This window comes from Macaca fascicularis, chromosome 15, assembly GCF_037993035.2.
Source record: "Macaca fascicularis isolate 582-1 chromosome 15, T2T-MFA8v1.1".
Taxonomy (NCBI): Eukaryota; Metazoa; Chordata; class Mammalia; order Primates; family Cercopithecidae; genus Macaca; species Macaca fascicularis.
This window is the reverse complement of record NC_088389.1, coordinates 35800874-35824727: the sequence shown is the minus strand read 5'-3', so window position 1 is coordinate 35824727 and position 23854 is coordinate 35800874. Positions and strand designations below refer to the sequence as shown.

The 23854-nt window shown below is 47.1% G+C and overlaps 2 protein-coding genes across 5 annotated transcripts in view; one reads left to right on the top strand and one right to left on the bottom strand.

Moving 5' to 3' along the window:
- The window catches only part of MORN5 (MORN repeat containing 5), a 41468-nt gene that overhangs the window by 6147 nt on the left and 11467 nt on the right, over window positions 1-23854 (top strand). For 2 of the 4 annotated variants that reach the window (XM_005580885.5, XM_015436759.4), the window contains 3 exons: window positions 1226-1373; window positions 4141-4252; window positions 8983-9114. In XM_005580885.5, the coding sequence (XP_005580942.2) occupies window positions 1226-1373; window positions 4141-4252; window positions 8983-9114 (392 nt within the window). Of the gene's footprint in view, window positions 1-1225; window positions 1374-4140; window positions 4253-8982; window positions 9204-23854 lie in introns of those variants that run through there. The other 2 variants (XM_045373785.2, XM_045373786.2) reach the window with 2 other exon arrangements.
- LHX6 (LIM homeobox 6) overlaps window positions 21631-23854 on the bottom strand; it is a 41619-nt gene continuing 39395 nt past the window's right edge. Inside the window, exons 9-10 of the mRNA XM_065530120.2 lie at window positions 23005-23078; window positions 21631-22231 (exon numbers count right to left, since the gene is read on the bottom strand). Of these exons, the coding sequence (XP_065386192.1) occupies window positions 23035-23078 (44 nt within the window). The 3' untranslated portion in view covers window positions 21631-22231; window positions 23005-23034. The remainder of the gene's footprint in view (window positions 22232-23004; window positions 23079-23854) is intronic.

The window sequence follows — 23854 nt, the reverse complement described above, 5'->3', positions numbered from 1 at the left end:
GCTCAGGAGTTCTAGATCAGCCTGGGCAACATAGGGAAACCCTATCTCTACAAAAAAAAAGAAAAAAAAATTAAATCAGCTGGGCATGGTGGGGCAGCCTGTGGTCCCAACTACTTGGGAGGCTGAGGTGGGAGGATCACTTGAGTTCAGGAGATTGAGGCTGCATTGAGCCATGATCACACCACCGTACTCCAGCCTGGGAGATAGAATGAGAACTGGTCTTGGAAAAAAACAAAAAACAAAACAAAGAAGCTAGTCAACTGGTCAAGTTGGTGTCACTGCCTTGTTCTCCTGTATGAGCCTGTCTTCCTCCAGCACAGCACTTATCACACATTGCATAATTGCTCAATTGTGTCCCCCACTAGACTGTGAGCCCCACAAGGACAGGGACTGCATTTGCCTTGATCACTGGTGAATCTGTGTTGTATTCAGCAGGTTGGACCATCAGCATAGTCCCTGATAAAATGTAGGTGCTCTGTAAATATCTGTTGGGAAGGAAAGAAGGAAGGGAGGGAAGGGAGGGAAGCACAAGCAAAGAGGTTTGGGAAAGTATCTGTATTAGTCTGTTCTCATGCTGCTGCAAGGACATAACCCAAGACTGGGTAATCTGTAAAGGAAAGAGGCTTAATGGACTCACAGTTCCACATGGCTGGGAAGGTCTCACCATCATGATGGAGGCAAAGGGGGAACAAAGGCACATCTTACATGGCAGCAGGCAAGAGAGCATGTTCAGGGGAATTGCCCTTTATAAAACCATCAGATCCCATGAGATTTGTTCACTTTCACGAAACAGCATGGGAAAAACCCACCCCCACGATTCAGTTACCTCCCACTGGGTCCCTCCCAGGACATGTGGGGATTATGGGAGCTACAATTCCAGATGAGATTTGGGGGGGGACACAGCCAAACAATATCAGTATCCAAGATTTTATTTGTATATATATATATATATATAAATGGTGGTAAGATTCAGGAAGCAGTGTGAACTCCAAGGTGAGAGTGAGCCTCTAGGTGAAGGGGAGAATGAACAGAGCAAACTGTATTCCCCTCTTTTCATTTTTGAGCTTTTGGGGGAAACAAAATAAAAATTTTGTTTTCAGCAGAGTACTGCTGGGATGGGAAGGATGAGAATGCTGAGAATGGGGTTCCTGCTCACTCTGTCGCCTGCCAACTCTGACCCTCCAGCTGTCACATGGGGCTCAGTGATTTCCCTGTGTCTTTGCAGGATGGAGGGCAAAGCCAAGTACATCCTCCCTACTGAAACAATATATGTTGGGGAAATGAAGGACGGTGTGTTTCATGGCGAAGGAACTCTGTACTTCCCCAGCGGGAGCCAATATGACGCCGTTTGGGAAAATGGATTGGCCATAAAGGTGATCAGCGGGGGGGGCGGGTGCTGTGGAGGAGAGATCCTCGGGCAAGAAGAGCCTCACCCTGTGGCGCCCCATCTACCCTGTCTGGTGCCTACCTCCTTCCATTCCCTCTTCTCTTTGTTTCTCCTCCTCTCCCCTGACTTTTTATATTTATTTATTTATTTATTTATTTATTTTTGAGATGGAGTCTCACTCTGTCGCCAGGCTGGTGTGCAGTGGCACAATGCTCACTGCAACCTCTGCCTCCTGAGTTCAAGCAATTCTCCTGCCTCAGCCTCTCAAGTAGCTGGGACTACATGTGTGCGCCACCATGCCCAGCTAATTTTTGTATTTTTAGTAGAGACAGGGTTTCACCATGTTTGCCAGGATGGTCTCAATCTCTTGACCTTGTGATCCACCCGCTTCAGCCTCCCAAAGTGCTGGGATTACAGGTGCGAGCCACTGCACCCACCTGGCTTTTTTTTTTTTTTTTTTTAAACGAGTCTCACTCTGTTGCCCAGGCTGGAGTGCAGTGGTGTAATCTCAGCTCACCACAATCTCTGCCTTCTGGGTTCAAGTTATTCTCTTGCCTAGGCCTCCTGAGTAGCTAGGATTACAGGTGTGTGCCAGCATGCCCGGCTAATTTCTCCCTGCTTCTGGATCTCCCAGTGCCCTAGAATCCTCTCCTTCTAGATCTGGAAGGATTTGTGGAGAGGCTATGATGAATTTGCATCTGCTACGCCACTTACTGCCTGATCTTGGGCCCATGACTTCACCTCCCTGAGAGTTCTTCACCTATCAACTCAGGACAGTAGTTGCATTAGTTATCTATTGGTACTATAACAGGTTACCACAAATTTAGTCTGAAATCAGCGCAAATGTATTATCTTACAGTTCTGGAGCTCAGAAGTCTGAAATAAGTCAGCAAACCTGCATTCTGTCCAGAGGCTCTGTGGGAAAACCTGTTTCTTTGCCTTTTCCAGCTTCTAGAGGCTGCCTGCATTCCTTGGCTCATGGCCACGCATCACTCCAACCTCTGCTTTCATCATCACATCACCCTTCATCCCTTTGCTTTCATCATCTCGTCTTCTCTCACCCTGGCCTTACTATTTCCCTCTCATAGGAACCTTGCAATTATATTTGGCATACCCAGATAATCCAAATAATCTTTCCACTTCAGGATCCTTCATTTAATTGCATCTGCAAAATATCTCTTGCCATGTAAGGTAGCATATTCACAGGTTGCAGCAGACAGGGACATTTTGGGGGACCATTATTCAGCCTACCACAATAGTACAAGGCACCTCCTAGGATGATCATAAGAGTAAATGAGGCAATATATATATGAACACTTTGCTAAGTTCCCAGCATACAGGAGGCACTCAATAAGTGTTAGCTCTTACTACCACCATCACTGCTACTATCATTATAACCTACCTAATCCAAGGATTCTTACCCTGGTATTTGTGGGTCATGAATAGAATTCAGGGAGTCACTGAAACCTCTTGATTTATATACAGAAGTTTCTGTGTAAAGGGGACTAAGTTTTTCTCCAGGAAAAGCATCTATAGCTTTCATCAGTTTCACTAAGAGCGTGTTGGGGCCTGGCTCATGACCTAAAAAACGTTAAGATTTCTTAACCTTGTTTTATAGCTTGGAGAATCTAAGCCCCAGGAAGGGGATGTGACTTACCCGAGGTCACACAGTGAATTAATAGTATCATTGGAATTTCCACCCGTGTTTCCTGATGCCCAGGCCAATGCAATTTCTACATCCTGAGGCTTCCTTTAGCAGTAAGGCAGCAAAGGCAGAACGTATGTGTTTGGACAAAGGGCCATGGCTGATGGCTCTGACCTTTCCAGCTATAATAATAATAAAAGAATAATAACATTTATTGAGTGCTTACTTTGTGTCAGTGTGTCAGTCAGTGTTCTTCAGAGACACAAAACCAATAGGATATACAGAGATGTATGGAAAGAGATTTACATTAGGGATTGGCTCACAAGATTATGGAGGCTAAGAAGTCTCCCAATCTTCCCTCTGCAACCTGGAGGCCCAGGAAAGCTGTTAGTGTAGTTCCAGTCCAAACCCAAGGGCCTCAACCAGGGGAGTCAATGGTGTAAGTCCCAGTCAGAGTTCAAAGGCCCGAGAACCGGGAATGCTGATGTCCAAGGGCAAAGAAGATGGATGTCCCAGCACAAGCAGAGAGAGCGAACTGATGCTCCTCTGCCTTTTTGTTCTATCCAGGCCCTCAACGGATTGTATCATGCCCACCCACTTTAGTGAGGGTAGAACTTCTTTGCTCAGTCCACCAATTAAAATGTGAATTGCTTCTAGAAACGCCCTCATGGACACACCCAGAAATGTTTTACCAGCTATCTAGGCATCCCTTTCCCTTAACCTAGTCAAGTTGTCTCACCAAATCAACCATCACAGCCAGGCACTGTGCTAAATGCTTCACGTGTGCTATCTCATTGAATTTTCAATCAACCCTATTTCATGTATACCATCATTAACTTAATTTTACAAATGAAGAAATGAAGGGCCAGAGAGAGTGGGTCATCTGCCCAAGTTCATCTGCCAAAGTGAGTTCACCCACTTTGAGTGGCAGGGACAGGGCTCAGCACTTATACCCATTCCCTCTCATCATCACAACCATAATAATTGTGATCGTTACCACTTCTTTACTGTAGCCATCAGAAAGCCCCCTACTTCCCTTGACATCTGAACCTCTTGGCCAAAAGCCTTCAGCCTCCTCAGATGCACATGTGCGCTCCTTGTCTTCCAGGGCACATACACCTTTGCAGACGGGCTGCACTATGATGAGAAGAACTGGCATTACTGCGACGGCTATGATCGGAGGTTTTACACAGAGATCCTCAATGGCCTGAAGCCTGCAGGTACCCAGGCACCCACCCTTTCCTTGATACCCCAAACTGAGAGGCAAACTAAGATGGTTTCAGATAAGTGCACTGTGGCCTAAAGAAGTAACTTAAAGGGGAAGAGGAACTGAGCAGCTGCAGAAGAATACAAAAGAGCCAGGTCCTGGAGCCAGGAAGGCCAGTCCTCATATCTCAACTCCACTATGCTAGTCAGAGGACCATGGGCAAGGGGCTTTACCCACTGTGCCTCAGTTTCTTCCCTTCAAAATGGAGTCAATCGGCTGGGCGCAGCGGCTCATGCCTGTAATTCCAGCACTTTGGGAGGCCAAGGCGGGTGGATCACTTGAGGTCAGGACTTCCAGACCATCCTGGCCAACATGGTGAATCCCCGTCTCTACTAAAAATACAAAAATTAGCCGGGTGTGGTGGTGTGCCTGTAATCCCAGCTACTCCGGAGGCTGAGGCATGAGAATCGTTTGAACTCAGGAGGTGGGGGTTGTAGTGAGCTGAGATCACGCCACTGCACTCCAGCCTGGGCGACAGAGTGAGACTGTGGTCTCAGGAGGAAAAAAAAAAAAAAAAAAAAAGATCAAAATGGGATCAATAGCATAATCTACCTCCCAAGATTGTTGTAAATAAGATAATTCATGTCAGGTGTTTAGAACAGTGCCTTGAATGCACATGGGTGCACGGTACATGTCAGCTGTTCTTATTTGTAGTACCTCCTATAACACTAAAATTTCGTAAATATTTTAAAAAGAAAGAGTTAAGGGCAAAAGCAGTACTGACAGAGTATGTGCTTTGTGTATCAGGTGCTGAGGGAGGCTGTCTGTAATCCCTGTCTCCCTAATGTCCAGATGATCCTGCCCAGTCAGCCTTCCTAGTCCCATGTCACTCCAAGTTGAGGCTGTGGAGTTCAGACATGGTTCCCTGTGGCAGAGCTCACACTGGAGGCCCAGACTTCCTCTCTGAGGTCCTCTGTATCATGCTCCCTCCCTGCCAAAACCGTGTTTCATCACGGACGGCTACATTTGGACTACAAGTCTGGATTCAGAGAATGGCACCTTAAAAGGCTCATCTGAGTGTTTTTGAGATGTGTTCCAGGTCAGATGAGCCTCAAGACGGGGGTAGGGGAGGGATAGCATTAGGAGAAATACCTAATGTCGATGACGAGTTGATGGGTGTAGCAAACCACCATGGCACATGTATACCTATGTAACAAACCTGCACATTCTGCACATGTACCCCAGAACTTAAAGTATAAAAAAAAAAATAAATAATTAAAAAATTTAAAAAAGAAGAGTGTAGTTTTTGGCACAGCAGAGATAATATATCCAAAATGACAGATGGGGAAACAACTCTGTATACTATAAAAGCAATCCCAACTTAGGTTATGAGAGACCATGAGCTGTGGTTGATAGAGCATGGAGCCAGAAATTGTGGGTTTGAGTCCTAGCATTTCCTGTCTATAGCTACATGAGACTGCACAAGTCAACCTCCATCAGGGCAGAAGCCTTCAGGAAGCACCCAGGCCCTGGAATCAGGCCGACCTGAGCTCAAACCCCCATCTCCTTCCCTTCCCAGCTTCATGACCTTGGATCAGTTAGTTGACCGGGTGAGCTGCCTTCTCTCCCTTTGCCCTCCTGACACTTACTCTGCTATTTTCCTCCTATCCCCAGGCGTCTTTGCCAGTGCCTCCTAACTTCACCCCACCCCCAGTTATTCATGCTGAGGTTCCCGGGGCTCTCTGGCTTAGGCACTTTCTGTTATCATTCTATATGCTTTTCCTGAACAAGTTGATATACTTCTAAGCCTTCAACTACCATCAGCTTCTAAATTGAAATCAGAATCCCTGAGCCTAAGATCCCTGCATCAAGCCTGACTGACACCTATCTTGGTCATTCCCCAAATTGTCTGCACTGAATTCATTGTCACCCCCACTGTGATGGCTGCCTCACTGAATGTCATGCCCATCCACCTAGGTAAGCCTAATCCTCCCTTCCCCTGCCCCCTAAGTGCAATAGTCCTATGGATTTTACCTCTGAAATATATTCTTTCATTTGTTTAGTCGACAAATATTTACTGAGTATTTCCATGTGCCAGGCAGCATTTTCTTCATCCTCTTTGCCACTGCCCTGTTCCAGCCCTCCATCATCTCTCCCCTTGATGACCTGACTTCCAGAGATCCCCACTTGGCCATTCTTGAGGTCATTCTCCTTTCTGCAGCAGTCACTTCCATCTTTTTTTTTTTTTTTTTTTTGAGACAGAGTCTTGCTCTGTTGCCCATGCTGGAGTGCAGTGGTGTGATCATAACTCACTGTAACTTTGAACTCCTGGGCTCAGGCGATCCTCCTGCCAAGTGATCTGGTCTCCTAAGTAGCTGGGACTACAGGCATGCACCACCACTGCTGGTTAATTTTTTTTTTTAAAGTTTCTTGTAGAGATGGGTCTTGCCATGTTGCCCAGGCTCATCTAGAACTCCTGGCCTCAAGCTACCCTCCCTCCTTAACTTGGGATTACAGGCGTGAGCCACCATGCCCAGCTACTTACATCTTTTAAAGTGTGAATCTGATTGCCCCCATCCCCCAACCCTTGAGTGCTCCCTATACCCTCAACATAAGGTTTCAAATTCTCAGAAACAGTGACATTCTCTGGCTACTGCTCATGTCCCAGCCCCTTCCTGGGCTACCCATTCTTCTCGGTTTTTCTCTCTCCCTTCTTGCCATACTTGCTTTCTCTCTATTTCTCAAGGAGACCACACTTTTCCACCATTCTCTCTGCCTGGAATACTTTAACCCTCTTACTTCACCCAAATAACTCCTTCCCGTCCTTCACGTCTCAGCTCAATGTCCTGAAGCTGGGACCCCCTTCCCTGAATTCCCACACTAGGTAAGGTCTCCCTGTGGCATATCACAGAGCAGCCATGATCTCCCCCCAGGGCTTGGATCTTGAGTGTTCAGGTCCTCTTCCCAAGCTGTCAGCAACATGAGGGCAGGGCCCTAGCACATTGTCTGGCATACAGTGGGTACTCGTTAAAGAGTTATTGTCAAACAGGGATAATAATATCGACATCACGGCACAGGGTGAAGTATGTGCTTAGGGGAGTTAAGGCAATGACAGTAAGAAACATTTCCTAAGCTCCTACTGTATGTCAGACACTGGCTGGCCCCAGGGAGACCAGAGCTGAGAGGACATCGTCTCTCCCTTCAAAGAGCTGCCAGTCTAGCTGCAGCTTGAGAACCTTGCAAATCACTCCTCCCCGATTACTTATGATGGGAGGCCTGGACTTTGCCATGGGCTCTTTACCCCAATTAAGGCTGTAGGCAAAAAGCCCTCAGCCTTAGGCCTCAGCTCTCACACAGTGGCTGGTTTTGCTAAAGCTGAGCCTCTGCCAGTCTCATGGTGGTTTTTCCCAAACCTGCCTGGCTCTTCCCTTCTTCTCCAGTGACCCTCAGCAGAGAAGCTTGATTCTAGCTACTTCCTTCCCTTGTCGTTCCACACTTTGCCTCTTGGGGCTGGCATTGTTAGGGTAACTCGCCCTGCCTGCAAGGCAGGGTGAGGGTTAAAAGTGCCCCACAACCTCTTCGAGCATCTGTGAAGTAGGCATTGGCATGACGCTTCAGTGAGAGAACGGCTGTAAAGTGCCTGACGTGGAGTAAGTGCTCGGCAATCATTAGCCAGTACACACGGAGTTAGGGTTAGGGTCAGGGTCAATGTCAGGGTTAGTGTTAGGTATGTCATTAAGCAACACAAGAGTGCCTACTGTGTGCAAGACACTGATTCGTGGAAATGGTGCTGTGTGCTCAGTGGGCATCCAGCTCTCAGTCTAGAGAACAAGGAATTATAGGAACTATAGTTAGAAGGAACCTGAGAAGTTATTTATTCCAACCTCTCCCTTTACTTGAGCCATGGCTTTTCAAGATACACACACATAGGGTGCGTGACCTAAAAGGTGCACTCGATCTTCTTTCCCTCCCAGAGGTCTCAGTGTCCCTGGTCCTGTGGCTGCACCTAGGCTCCCTCCTCCCCTGATGTTGGCAGCTGAACATACAGGTTCCAGAGTTAGACTGCTTCCTAGCTGGATAACCTTGGGAAAGTTACTTTAACTTCTCTGAGCCTCAGTTTTCTTATCTGTAAAATTGAGCCACAGAGTTGCTCTCAGGATTAAATAAAATAGGAGCACAATGCCTGGCACATAATAAACATTGAGTAAGTGGCAGCCACCTGGTAATTTTGGCGAAAGTCAAGGTTCTCCACCACCTGCCCCTTGTCCACCTGATCCATTTCTTTCCTGCTGTTCTCCTTCACACGTCCTCTGCTCTACAAGGTTTCGAGAGGAGGGCCTAAGGACCCATGCCTCTGGCCTCTGCCCACGCCTTGAATGCCACCCCTCTTCTAGACCTGATGCTCTCCCATCTGTTTGCCAACTCTGACTTATCCTCAGGGTCTGTCTGACTTCAGAACCTGTGCCCTTTTTCACGGTATCCCAAGAAATGGAAAAGGATGGGGTCAAACGAAGAAGACAGAGCGTCTAGTTCCCAAGACCCTGTTCCCAAGAGCCATTTTCAGAAAGTTCCTTTGGGGCACTGTTTCTGCTGGGTTTGCTTCTTGCCCTGAGTAGGGGTTATTTAGTTCAACAGTGGAGCCAGATAGTCACATGAGCCACCAGCCACAAATGGACCTTATGGGAACACTGGGTTTAGATTTGGCCTTGATGGTGAACTAATTGCCCATTATGTTCTTTCAAGGTATGGCTCAACTCACCAATATGGACCCACCTAGAAAAATACCCAAGGGCTATTACGATTGTGGAGACGGCTTCTATAACCCCGTCACGAGGGTAATCAAGGACTACAGGAACCGCTTTCTGAGAAACGCAGGTAGGTTTCTTTCGACACTGCAGCACATTTTCTCTTCATCCACATATAAGTATGTGCATCCGTATGTACAAATGTATGCACACACTTGATGAGAAAAAAGCTTTTGCTGATGAAAGACAAAAATTGATTACCTGGATGTTTTATCTTGTGGACTTCTCATGGCAAATCTGTACATAGTCCTAGAGGGAGGTAAAAGGACATTCGTGGTCTAGCTGTGATGGCACATAAATGTCGCACTGAAAGGATTAAGGTACTTATTTTTGCATGCATTCCTTCAATTTTAATGGGCACCTACTATATGCTAGACACTGTGCTTGGTGTTGGGGAAAAAGCAGAGCAAAGCTGGACACAGCCCCCCTTCCTTGTGGAGCTTGCATTCTAAAGGTGGCAGCGTAGTACTAGAAACAGTTAATTGCATCATGGAACAAACACAATGAAGGGCAAAACATGGTCCTGCAGGGAAGGGAAAGTAGGGGCCCCAGAGAGGTGGGACAGATGCTGTGGGAGCACAAAGAAGGGATATCAAATCCCGAAGTGGTAAGTCAGAGAAGGTTTCAAGGAGGAAATGACTTCTAAGCTAAGACCTGAAGAATAACTGGGATTTGACCACAAGGCTTGGGGACAGGGTTTCCCAGCGAGAGGAAATGGCACAGGCAACAACCTAGAGGGGAGTGATCCCTTGAGGTCCAAGAAGGTTGGTTCATCTTTTAGTCAGGGGAGTAGGTACCTTGGAGGATCCAGAACCTCAGTTTGGTGAGTCAACACAAGGCTGATCAGACTGAGAAGAACCCATTTGCAGTGACCACACTCACAGGAGATCAATACACAAATAATAGGAACATTTTCCTTTAATGCAGTGATTCCTAACCTTACCCTTTTCTGAAGTCACACTCCCGCTAGGAATATCGAAAGATATGGACCCTCTTGCTAGAAAAATGTCCATGCATGCACACACACAAGCACACATGTGCACACATGTGCCCACACACACACACGCACACACACACACATTTTGCAGATAGTCTTAAGGGATGGATGGTCCCTCTAAAGACCCAGGTCAAGAAACCTTGCTCTATAATGAGAAAGAAACTTCCAGGTAGACCAGACCATCTGTGCTGGTGGATGACAGCATCATCTTCCTATAGGGAAATTTACTCAGTAAGTCAGTGATGACCAGAAAGCTGCCTTGTGGGGCTAGAATAAGAGCAAGGAGAATTGTCAGCTGATCCTATGACTGGAATCCTGGAGCTAAGACGCCCCTAACCCACTGGATGCTACTGGAGGAACATGGTAAATGCTCACACTCCAAGTCCCCCGGCTCACATTTCTTCAATGACTTCCCTTTTCCATTTGCACAATGCACTACTCTGTAGCATGCTAACTCTGCTGGGTGCTAATACATTTACCATGAAGTTTCTTAGTCAAATAAGATAGGGATATATTGCCCTAAACAATGCTAACCAGGCTTATTTACTGCAGAACTTCTCAGGGCCTTTAATATGCTAATATACTTTGTACTTTTCCTTCATGGCACTTATTTCAACATAATTAAATGTAATTATTTGCTTAATATCTATCTCTCCCACTAGACTGTAAGATCTGTGTGAGAAGGAACTCTGTATTATCTTGTGTCAGTAAGAGTTCAGTTAGAAAAATGGAAAGAGGCCTGGCGTTGTGGCTTACGCTTGTAATCCTAACACTTTGGGACACCAAGGTGGGCAGATCACAAGGTCAGGAGTTTGAGACCACCTGGCCAACACAGTGAAACACCATCTCTACTAAAAATACAAAAAATTAGCTGGGCATGGTGGCGGGTGCCTGTAATCCCAGCTATTCAGGAGCCTGAGGCAGGACAATTGCTTGAACCTGGGAGGCGGAGGTTGCAGTGAGCCAAGATCGCGCCACTCCACTCCAGCCCGGGTGACAGTGTGAGAATCTGTCTCAAAAAAAAAAAAGAAAAGAAAAAAGAAAAATGGAAAGAATTTAATATCAGGAAATTGGTGGCTACCAGGGAACTGGAAAAGCAAAGGAAGACATTGAGGTAACAGAGAAAGTAACTGCAGGATGCAGGTACCCCCTCAAGGACTGGGGACAATAGTAAAAGATTAGGTTGTGAGAACCTAGAAGGTCAACAGAGGGACCCCCAAGACCTGCAACCCAGACCCCTGAGCAGAGGCCAGCTGGGGCTGGCTCCTGGGAGCTCAGAGCAGGGCTCCTGCAGAGTTGGGACCCAGACCTCTGGTGGGACAGCACTGCCCAGTGGAGCCTCTGAAGAGAGAAATGAAGCTGATTCTAGGAGTGTGGAAAAAACTGGAAACTGGAAGTGAAATGACACTGCTGCGATGACACTGGCATGAACAACAAAGACAATAGAAAGGAGGGTGTCTTTGTCTGCCTGACAGCCCCTAACAAGGAGCTGGCTGGCAAAACTAATGTAATTCAAACAGTTCCAGTCCCACCGTTGCCAAGCTAAGTATAGAAGGGTCCGTTTGGAGCTGAGAGTCAGTGCCTTCTTTTTTTTAATTTTGAGATGGAGTTTCACTCTTGTTGCCCAGTCAGGAGTACAATGACACGATCTTGGCTCCCTGCAACCTCTGCCGCCCAGGTTCAAGTGATTCTCCTGCCTCAGCCTCCCAAGTAGCTGGGATTACAGGCACCCACCACCATGCCCAGCTAATTTTTGTATTTTTAGTAGAGACGGGGTTTTGCCATGTTGGCCAGGCTGGTCTTGAACTCCTGACCTCAGGTGATCCATCCGCCTTGGCCTCCCAAAGTGCTGGAATTACCTGACACCGCACCTGGCTGGGTGTCAATAGCTTCTCACTGGCCCAGCCACCCCTTTTGTTGCTCAGCATCCACACACATTCTTCTACAGATATTAAGTCTTCTGTACAACATTAACAAATGTATGTTTTTTTTGTATAACAAGTTTCAATACAGCCTCCATATTAACACAAGGCCCTCTCCCCTTCTCCCACAGAGGGCAGATACCGCACCCATCTTTTGAGTAAGGTTATTCCTTGACAGTTCTGCCTGAAGATTCTATAACCTACAAGCTCCTGCCGATAATCCTTCCATAAAATAACAAGGATAAAAGAGGAAACAAAAGAAAAAATTAGTTAATAAAAGCAAATATGCTAGCCAGGCATGGTGGCTTGTGCCTGTAACCTCAGCTACTTGGGAAGCTGAGGCAGGAGGATCTCTTGAGCTCAGGAGTTTGAGGGCATCCTGGGCAACACAGCAAGACCTTATCTCTTAAAACAAAACAAAACAGACCGAGTGCAGTGGCTCACACCTGTAATCCTAGCACTTTAGGAGGCCAAGGCAGGTGGGTCACCTGAGATCAGGAGTTCAAGACCAGTCTAGCCAACATGGTTAAACCCCATCTCTACTAAAAATACAAAAATTAGCTGGGCATGGTGGTGCATGCCTGTAATCCCAACTACTCAAGAGGCTGAGGCAAGAGAATTGTTTGAACCCAGGAGGCAGAGGTTGCAGTGAGCCGAGATCACACCACTGCACTCCAGTCTGGGTGATACAGCGAGACCCCCTCTCAAAACAAAACAAAACAAAATGTGTATATAGATGAATAAATAGAAAGATAGATGACATAGATACAGATATACATACACATACAAGCAAGGAGAAAAAACTATATCACTACTACAGTTCTCTTTCTGTAACTGGTCACAAGGCTGTAGGCAATATTTACAAATTCCTTCTTCCATTATTCATCCCAGGTTCCATTTGCCTTGAGCCCACCCTTCCACTGGTCTGGCTTTTTACCTAGCAGGGTAATCAAAACCTTCATTCTTGAAGGGTCCAAACCCTCAGGGGTCCTGCCTTTGTTGGTTATTAGTTGGTTGAGTTAGTTTTTTATGAACTTTTACTGTGGTCAGTGGAAGTACCAAGAGGTGTCCTGGAGAACTACTGGGTTCCATACAGTGTTCCCTTTCTCCTAATGGATGGCAGCATTATCTTCTATACCCAGCCTTCTCTCAGGAGCCAGGAGAAACTGATGGTAACACAGATTATAACAGCATACAGTTGCTGCCAGACAACTTAGTAGGGATACTTTACCCTGGAGGCCAGTAGGCCAGGGAGGTTTCCTGGAAAAAGAAAGATCTACTCTGTAATCTAAAAAAGAACAGACAAATGCAGCAGGGTTGGTAAGAGTGTTGAAGGCAGAGGGGACAGTATGTGCAAAAGGATTATAGTTGGGAGAAAACATGTCATAAATAGGGAGCTCCAACTAATTCAGGAGCATGAGCTAACAGTATGAAAGGAGACAAAAAGCAAGAGAGGAAGCCTGAAAGGTGGGCGGGGTGAGGGCAAAGGTTACGGCTGTCTTTCACCCTAAAGCAGTGGGGAGCAAGGGAAGGCTTTAGGCAGTTACTAACATAGTAACTCATTTGTTCTTTAGAAAGACTTCTTTGATTACATATAGAGAAGAGGCCAAAAGAGGTTAGATTAGGTAGGAGATCCTTCTGGTAAGATGATGGGAGAGAGGAGCATGTGAAGGACATGGGCTCAGGGTGATGGGGTAGGTGACCTGGGTTCCTGGTCCTGGCCCCAGCTCTCAGGCTGCCTGCTGGATGACCCCCGGCCAATGCCTTCCCTCTCTGGGCCCCTTTCTCTTCATGGATAAAATGAGAGAGTTGAACTGGATAATGTCTAGGGCCCTTCCAACATTAAGTAGGAGTCTATGATGGAGGAGAAAGGTAGCCAAGGAGTATTTTGGTCCTGATATTATAGGACAGATGAAGTTCAGAGTGTCCTGAAAACCACTAAAAAGGAGGCTCTGTTTGTGGCCACCTAGTCATTACCCCTGACTCACCTCACCCTTTGAGGGACTGATTCAGGCTTCTGTCCCTCTTCTGTTTTCCCCAGGGACCTCTTTCTGCTGCATTCCAATCTACCCCCACAAACAGTTCTTCCTGTTGGCATCCTGAAAGCGCAGGCTGCTGGGCCTCTGGGCCTGAGATGGGTGACTGAGGCCATCCCAGAGTAAACACAGGGCCCTCAGCCACTGCTGTTATGAAGCATATGCCACCTGCATGGGTCAAAGCTGGGGATGCTTATTGTTCAGCAGGTCACGGGCTGGGCCACCAGCAGAAGAGTCACCTTTGCTGTGAGAATTTAAATCCATCCTTCCACGTATCAAAATTCTCTGAACATCTACTATGTGCCAGGCTTTGGGGTTCAGGGCAGGCAACATATTCTCTCTAACTATAGCTCTCAAACCTTCGACCCACAGTAAGGAATGTTTTACATCATGACCCAGGATACACACAGGTGCACATGTGTGATGTATGTATCTTTGTACATGCAACATTCTATGATATTTTCTTTTTTTTTTTTTTTTTTTTGAGATGGAGTCTCTATCACCCAGGCTGGAGTGCAGTGGTGCGATCTCAGCTCACTGCAACCTCCGCCTCCCAGGTTCAAGTGATTCTCCTGTGTCAGCCTCCCGAGTAGCTGGGACTATAGGCACGCACCACCACACCCAGCTAATTTCTGTATTTTTAATAGAGACAGGGTTTCACCATGTTGGCCGGGCTGGTCTGGAACTCCTGACCTCAGGTGACCCACCCACCTCAGCTTCCCAAAGTGCTAGGATTATAGGCGTGAGCCACTGCGCCTGGCCCGATATTTTCTATTCTGTTTATTTTTAAAAATGCTGATTGCTAGGCACTAAATTGATTTTACAACCTTCTCAAAGGTGGGACCAGCTGTTGGTGGACCATTGTTCTAGGCAGCCTTCCCCGACCATCTCTTCTGTCCTCCACTCCACTGCTGTGTCTGGGCTGGGCGTCCCTCCTCTGTGCCTTCCAAGCCTACCTCTTAGCACTTAGCCCTGGACAGTAGAAGTATCTTTATTAGCCTGTCTCCCCCACAAGTCTGGGAGCAGCTTGAGGGCAGGGACCACGTGACTGTGTCTGATTCATCACTGTGTCCCCAGCATCGCACATGGGTCCCATGAGTTGGAGCTGATTAAATGTTTGTAAAAGACAAAGCATGCAGGCAGGCAGAGCACCTGCTCCCAGGTCCCTCGTATTGTTCAACTAATCATACCAAATTCAATACTTGGCACATGACAGACAACTTATGATTTTGAATAATAAAAAGAATCCATTATATTTCTATGCACATCCAAGTTTTCAAAGCAGTTTAACATCTGTCAGAGGTCTCAACCCAGTGGCTCTCAGGACAAATCTGGTTGCAGTTTTTGTTTGGTTGGTCCAATTCTTGAAGCTGCTTGGGTTTGAGCACCTAGGTGAGACCATGCACTGCCCAGATCCCTCCCACTCCCTGCTGTGTGACCCTAGCAGCATCAGTCATTTCTGGTACCCACCTTAAAGCCTTTGAGTTCATGAGCCTTGCATCTCATAGACTTCTCATGCATCCAGTGAGCTGGGAATGGGCTCATCCTGAGATTGGGAAACTAGGTCTTGGAGTGATGAATGACAGATGTGTGATAGTGAAGCTGGACTCAAACCCACTCCCATCTTACCACAGCCCAGTTGTCTCTCCACTACCCCCTACTGCTGCTTACCTTGGGACCATAAAGCCATAAATGATAGCAACTGTAGACAGTTATTATATATTCTAATCAATACTGCAAACACAAAACAAAAAAGAGACTGAGTTAGGATATCTTGCCCCACAGAGGCTGGAGAGCTGGGAGAGGTGAGAGAGACAGTGCGGTGTGGTGGTTAAAAGCCTGGGGCCTGGAATCCATGCCTCAGGCTGGCCTCTAGTCCTAGATCTACCACTGACCAGCTCTGTGATCATGAGTAGGTTACTTTTCCCCTTGGAGCCTCACTCTCCTTATCTGTAAAAGGGGCATTGTGGTAGTACCTATTGGAGGAATTATGGTTAGAAAAAAATGAGATTAAGTATTAAAAATACATAGGACAGCACCTGGTCCAAAATAGGTGTCCTGTGATTGGTAATTGTGGCTGTTATCATTATGATGATTATTGACTCAGTCTGGAGAGAAAGAAGTGAGAGCCTGGGATTTGTTAAGCTTTCTCTAGGTGCCTGAGAGGAGTCTCTAGGGAGACAGATGTGCCTGGATATGCTGTCTTTCTGCCTCCTCAAGGGTTTTGCTTGGAAAATGACGTGCTGCTGAAACTTTGGGGTCTGCAAACACTGATTATGGCATTCAGAGCCCCAGCATAACTTTGAAGGTCCACCTTCCATCCTGCTGTCTCTTCTGCCCTGTGTTCTAGTCCAACAGGACTAGCTGGCATCCATTGATAAACACACAGCACTTCCTACTGCCTATTCTCACCTCATATATTCCCCCAGCGCAGAATACCTTTTCCTCTTTTCTCCACCCATCTCAGTCCTCGTCTCTCAATGCTCAGCACATAACAGAAGGCCGTGAAGTTTTTGCCTGCAACCCTCAAAGGAGAGCATGTGGCTTTGCCTGTGCATCCACAGCTCAGGGAGACAAGCTGGGAAAGGAATGCTTATTGTGGAGGATCCTTGCTAGGCTCTGTGCCAAGCACCTTAACAGCTTACCTTGGCCATGCACAGTGGCTCACGCCTGTAATCCCAGCACTTCGGGAGGCTGAGGCGAGCAGATCACCTGAGGCCAGTAGTTCAAGGAGGCCAGGAGCCTGGTCAACATGGTGAAACCCTGTCTCTACTAAAAATACAAAAATTACCTAGGCATGGTGGCACATGCCTGTAGTCCCAGCTAGTCAGGAGACTGAGGGAGAAGAATTGCTTGAACCTGGGAGGAGGAGGTTGCAGTGACCCAAGATCGTGCCACTGCACTCTAGCCTGGATGACAGAGCAAGACTTGGTCTGAAAACAAAAAACAAAAAACAAAAAACCCAGCTTACCTTGTATGCTCCTCCCTGCCACCCCAAGTGGGCAATTTGCATGAGACACAGTTTGCAATTTGCAATGAAGACACTTGGTCTCAGGTTAATAACTTGCTCATGTCACACAACTAGTGATACAGTCAGATTCAAGCCCCAATCTTCCCAAAGCCTGTCCTTTTCATTCTTCTTGCCAGCTTCATGGTTCTGGTTTATTCTGTATTCCTCTATCTCCTCTCTAGATAGGGGCATGTCTGATTCATAGTTGTTCCTCCACCAAGCACAGTTCCTGGCACCCAGTGGGAGCTCAGTAAGGTTCCCAAGTGAATGAAACGGTCCATCTTAGAGCTTTAAGACAAAAACACCACAGTCCCCACAATCAGATGCTACTTCATTTGGAAAAGGGTCCTTTATACACTGTGAGCTAATAAAGAAGCATTTGGAGCTATTTGGGTGAATGGCCTTTACTACGATTACGATGGGAAATTGGGAGACTAACTCTAGCCCTTCCCCCTCCTACACGTCCCTGTCACTCCTCTTAGGAAGGATAAGCTAGAACCTCGCTGGCAGTTTGTATGAGTATCTCTTTCATGGGGCTGTTACTTGCCTCAATGTTACTAGTAGTAATCATTTGCAAAAGAACTGTACTACTAATCTTTACTCCCTCCTCCCAATTAATGATACCCCATGAGAGTGTCTCAGATGAAAGACACATTATTAATATTCAAAGAAAAAACCCTCGTAACCATTTTAACATATACAACTAACAATAAACTAAATTTGCTTTGTGGAAGACAGAGAGTGAGCATCCCAAATTAGTTTATGTAAAAAGCTGAAATTCTTCCCCGAAAGGTCTCAGTACCATCCTCAAAGAATATCCTGATCATCAGAAATGCCGTCAAGATTCCCGCCAACATTATCCCCTTTGTTGTCTGAAATGTCGAATCAAGCACATCTGGCAAATGTCCTAGAGCTCACAAATCTTTCAAACAGCGTATAATTCCCAATGGTTAAAGAGATAACGCCACCGCTTAATCGTGCTGCTCTTCAAAATAGCACCAACTTTCCTTCAATCAGAAACAATGGCTTTGGCTTCTTAAAAATATCACACACCAGTGATTATTTGCAGAGAGCGCCCTTTTGCGTTTGAACCTGTGGGTTCCAGACAGAATTTAAAATCAAAACCACAAGCCTCATTTGAATGCACACTCCATTAAATGGACAATGGGAATAAGGGGTGTGAATTGGGGTCTGAAAAGTAACCTGGCTTATGTGACTCGGCTGCCACCACTAGAATCATGAAGAAGATGGCGATGATGGTGGTGGTGACAGCTAACGATGACTGAGCTTTTGCCATGCACCAGACCCTCAACCAAGGGGTAGGGAGTACTCATGTGATCCCTGTTTGACAATGAGGAAACTGAGGCTCAGTGGGGTTAAAGAATCTCTCCAGGAAATTTGGCAGGAGCCTGAATTCACACTCAGGCTCACCTGCCTCCCCAGGTTTCCCACTTTCCACTTCTGGCCAGCTCCAAGATCATCTGTTGAAAGAGGCATGGACGAAAAGCTCCCAGACGTGAGGTTTATCTGCTCCCCACCCAGCTTTAGAAAAGGGTGAAATTTAAGCGGCACAGTGAACACGTAGAGAAGAAAGACCGCTTTAGTCTTCTAATTTTTCTCTGACATTGTTTAGACAGTTGAAAACTGGAAACATCCCCAGTGTCCAATAGGAAAGGACTGGTTAAATAACATATAGTTTATTCTTAATATAGAATACAATGCAATCATTTTAAAATGGCAGTGAAGAAATAGATCTACTGCTATACAAAGGTGTCTATATTCTATTTGATAGAGTGATAAAGCAGGATAATAATAATAGCCAGCATTTGCCAACTTCTTACTGTGTTCCAGGCACTGGTCTAAGCCCTTTACATATATTTTATTTTATTTAATCTCCACAGTAATCCCGCAAAGTCGTTATCCTTGTTATTCCCACTTTACAGATGATGAAACTGAGGAAAGGTGAAATGCCTGCCCAAAGTCAAACTGATAGCAAGTGGCAGAGCTGGAATTGGAAGCCAGCCAGGTCCAGCTGACTTCAAAGCTAAAGATAATGTTAGAGCTGACTTTGAATGAAAAGTTGGAGTTTACTAGCGAAAGAAAGAAAGAACCGAGGGCCTCCCTAGCAGCCCTATAGTTTATAGAGATATAAAAAGTACACATCCAAAGAGTGTAAGGTTGCAGATAGTTCTCTGCCCACTTTCTTGCTCAAAAATTGGCCAATGAACAAGTCATTCTTTTTTTATTTTCCCTTTGAGACAGAGTCTCGCTCTTTCGCCCAGGCTGGAGTGCAGTGACGCAATCTCAGCTCACTGCAAGCTCCGCCTCCTGGGTTCAGGCCATTCTCCTGCCTCAGCCTCCCCAATAGCTGGGACTACAGGCACCCACCACCAAGCCTGGCTAACTTTTTGTATTTTTAGTAGAGACAGGATTTCACCGTGTTAGCCAGGATGGTCTTGATCTCCTGACCTCATGATCTGCCCACCTCGGCCTCCCAAAGTGCTGGGATTACAGGTGTAAGCCATCGCTCCCGGCCAATGAACAAGTCTTTCAATGACACTGACAAACCAAGACTCCCCTAATCTTGAAGCCACTGCCTTCCCTTGACAGATGAGAAATCTGAGACCCAGAGAGGGCAAATCACGTGTCCAGCCCCACACAGCCTGTCTGTGGTAGAGCCAGGGCTGGTACCCTGGTTTCCCACTGCTGGCTGGAACTCCTTCTGCAAACCCAGGCTACCTTGCCACAGTGCTTCCCTTGCGGTTTCTGCAAAATGGCCGAGTAAGACTCCCCCACAGCCCCCTCCTGCTGTCATCCCTCTAGCGAGACAAAAGGCAATTTACCGAAATGTTATAATCACCTGGAGGCTGGCACGCAGGGACATCCATGCTTTATTTGCAGTGTTGTTAGCAGCACCATAATGAAGGCTTTGTGGAGGGATAATACGCTGTAACTGCCAAATCAAATGCCCGCACCAATCACACGTCCCTGCCAGCAGACGGGCATTTGTTGTAAGCAAAAGGGGTAGGAAGGAAAGTTATGAGTATCGAATGCCTCCACGGTGCCAGGGACTTACCACATCCCAGTTCTTTGAGGAATAGACCATTATTCGTATTTGGCAGATGCGGAAACTGAGGCTCAGGGAGTAAGTTATTTACTGACAATCAAGCAGCTAGTAAAGGGAGGAACCAGGGTGTGAACCCAGGTCCCTCTGACACCGGAGGCCATGCTCTGAACTGACAAAATATGCTGTGGCCTTTTCTGAACCATGAACCTTTCTGAGAATCTAGGCCCAGCTACAGACCTCTCCCCAGACAAATACACTTGAATTCACAAACAGAATTTTGCCTACAGAGGGCGGGATTGGCCACTTGGAAGGCATCCATAGATCCCTGTCAAGACCTTTGCTCTAGGAATAACAGCCTGCCCAGCTTGCCGCCTCTCCCTGGACTGCAGGAATTGCCCATTGCCATCCTCTCTCCCCACCCCAGTTCCAAAGGCCCTGGAAATTCCCCTTCCAGCCATGGCGCCCATCAGATTTTGGTACAATTCCTCCCCTGCCACCCTCCAACCCCCACATGGCAGCCTCCTGGAGGCATTCGAAGAACACAGCTTCCCCTTCCATTGTTGGAGTCAACCCAGGCCAGCACTGTAATGATTTGTTTTGTCTCCTTTAATAGAAGTGAGTGGAAAGCCAGACCCTATGGGGCTGGAGCCTACTCTCTTCCTCAGCCCAGACTCTGGAACTCAGCACCGTTGACTGAAACCCCTCAGGACCAGGAGACGCAGACAGGGTCACAGGCAGGTATTGAGAGCCAGCCAGATCTGCAGGCAGATCCCAACTCTGCCACTCACCAGCTGTGTGACCTTGAGCTAGGCCCTTAACTTCTCTGAGCTTCAGTTTCTTCTCCTGAAAAAATGAGGACAGAAATAGACCCCCCTTCCAGGGCTGTGGCCTGAAGTGAGATGACATGCATGAGGTGAGATGACATGCATGAGGTGAGATGACACACTCCAGCAAGAACAACGGCTGGCCCAAAAGAAGCACCTGGTGCATGTTGACAATCACAGTCGTGATCCTTTTACACCCAGGATGAAAAGGTGAAAAGCAGGGGCCTCCTTAACTCCACATCCCAAAGGGAGGAGCCAGTGTTACCATGGCAAACTGCAGTCTGGCCTCCTCCCATCTGCTTTTAACTCTAATTTCAAGACTGGACTAAGGACTGTGGTTTTCTGATCTCTCTGCCTAGCCCCTGGCATTCTGTTATGGACGTGTCCCCATCATCCTCATAATTTCTTATGCACCTAGAGCCTTAGGCCCCCTAAGTTTCCCCTTGACACAGGCCTTTGTTGAGCCCCTGCATCCACCAGGGTTTCACTTGGGGATCAGACCCAGTGCCTGCTACCCCCCACACCAAAACCAGTGTAGGGCTAGGGGGAACATATACATAAATAGACAGTCACAAGACTGGGGTGGGTATTCTCCAGATAGAGGCCTGGACCCTTTAGGGAGCGTAAATGTTCGAAAGACTGTAAAGAAACTCCCACCCCTCAAAATATAGCTTAGGAATCAAAATAACATAAACCATTAAAAAGCATAGGAAGCAGTCCAACACAATTCTATATTCCCTACGATGTTTAATTTTAAATATTGAATATGCGATTCTTTCCAGAAAACTGGGAGTATCCCTATTTCAGTGGCACCAGGGGCTACATTCACAGTGTGCTACACACACAGAGAAGCAGTCCAGATGCTGTCGTGGAAAAGGTGGAGTTTGGCAAGGCCTAAAAGGATGAGAGGTGGATTCTGCTGCATGGAAGGGAAGGAGCAATATGGGCAAAGGCCCAGAAAGACACAGGGGTACAGGGTGCTCCAGATGGAGCAACTGAGAAGGCTTGTGTGTTGGGGAATGGGGAAGGTGTCAAGGAGGCCTCAGACTAGACTTTGATGAGTGTGGAGGAATGGGTCTACAGTGGGGCATTCAAGGCAGAGGGACCCAGTGTGGGCTGGAGAGAGCCTTGAATAGCAGGTTAGGGAGTTTAGCTTCAGTCCTTCAGATGGTGAGGAGTAAAGACGGGAGTTGCAGAAAGGTTCCTCAGGGAAGTGAGTAGAAGTCAAGGCTGCAGCTCCAAAGACAGACTTGGCTATCACCCTGCACCCACTCACATGAGCTGGGTGAGCTCGGGCAGACACCTTCATCTCTGAGCCTCAGTAGCCTCCCCTGTAAAAGAGGTAACGACATTGTCTTTCCACGACTGCTGTGAGGATTCAGTGAGTTCTGGTCTGTCACAGACTTCTGCAGATTCCTCCTTAACACCCCTGCTGACTGTTGTCACTGCTCTAGTCTTAATTCAGCCCTCAACATTTGACGACTGGACAACAGGCTCCTGTCTGCCAGGGCCCCTTCAGTCCGTCATCCACATGCAGCCAGGGATTAGGGGCCAAAAGGAGCAGAGGGTCAAAGCAGAGCCTGTGGGGTCAGGCCAATAGAGTGACCTTGGCCATGGCACTTGGTTCCTCTGAACTGCCTTAGGACAGCAGCTAGGCGTCATGGACATGTTTAGTGAACGTGGATTCAATTATAAATGCTCAAAAAGAAAAGGGGGCACTAGGAAGCAGGAGGAACAGCAACATCAATAGTCTTGGTGATTTTGCATCCCCTCTCCATTCAGCACACACGTGTTCTGCAGCAAATGTGAGGACACTACATCAGTCATCTCCATCCCTGTGTGCCTCCTGTCCTGGGAGCACCTTGCCACGGAGGATGATTCTAGCATTTAAAGATATGTACCTGGACGCGGTGTCTTACACCTGTAATCCTAGCACTTTGGGAGACTGAGGTGGGCGGATCACTTGAGGTCAGGAGTTCAAGACCAGCTTGGCCAACATGATGAAACTCCACCTCTACTAAAAATACAAAAATTAGCCAGATGTGGTGGCAGGTGCCTGTAATCCCAGCTACTCAGGAGGCTGAGATAGGAGAATCACTTGAACCTGGGAAATGGAGGCTGCAATAAGCCAAGATCACACCACTGCTCTCCAGCCTGGGTGACAGAGCAAGACTCCATCTGCAAAAAAAAAAAAAAAAGATATGTATGTTTTATGAGACTGAGCGCTACCTACTGCACTAAGGAGGCAACTGATATGTATGTTTTGATCAGCGTCACCCATAAACACTACTCATATGCATCTGGACCTTAACAGCAAGACAAACTTTCTAACAATTGTCAGAAGACTGTCTTTGTGGGCCAAGCGTCATGTGCCTGTAATCCCAGCACCTTAGGAGGCTAAGGTGGGAGGACTGCTTGAAGCCAGGAGTTCAAGACCAGCCTGGACAACAATCTGAGACCCCGTCTCTACAAAAAAGATTTTTTAAAATTAGTCAGGGGTGGTGGCACGCCTGGAGTTCAGCAACCCGGGAAGCTGAGGTAGGAGGATCTGTTGAGCCCAGAGTTCAGAGGCTGCAGTGAGCCATGATCATAGCATGCACTATAGCCTGGGTGACACAGAGAGACCGCCTGTCTATAAAACATTTTAAAAAATAAGAAGTCTGGCTGTGTGGCACTTAGTGAGATGTCCATCTCCAGCACGGGACCTTCCCAAGAGATTTCCAAGGGTCATTATGACTATGGGAACTTTCCCCCTCACCCATCAACTAAAGCACCTAAGGCTCCTACCTGAGATAACACAAGCTGTGCACACACAGAGGTGTTAATGAGGATTGCATGATGGCAGGCATGGCACCTTGCACACGGAAGTGCTTCCTAATATGAGGCAGCTATATTCCTTGCCCTGACTTAGCCCCATCCCAGTGATAGTCCTAAATCCAGCCTTAGGCCTAACC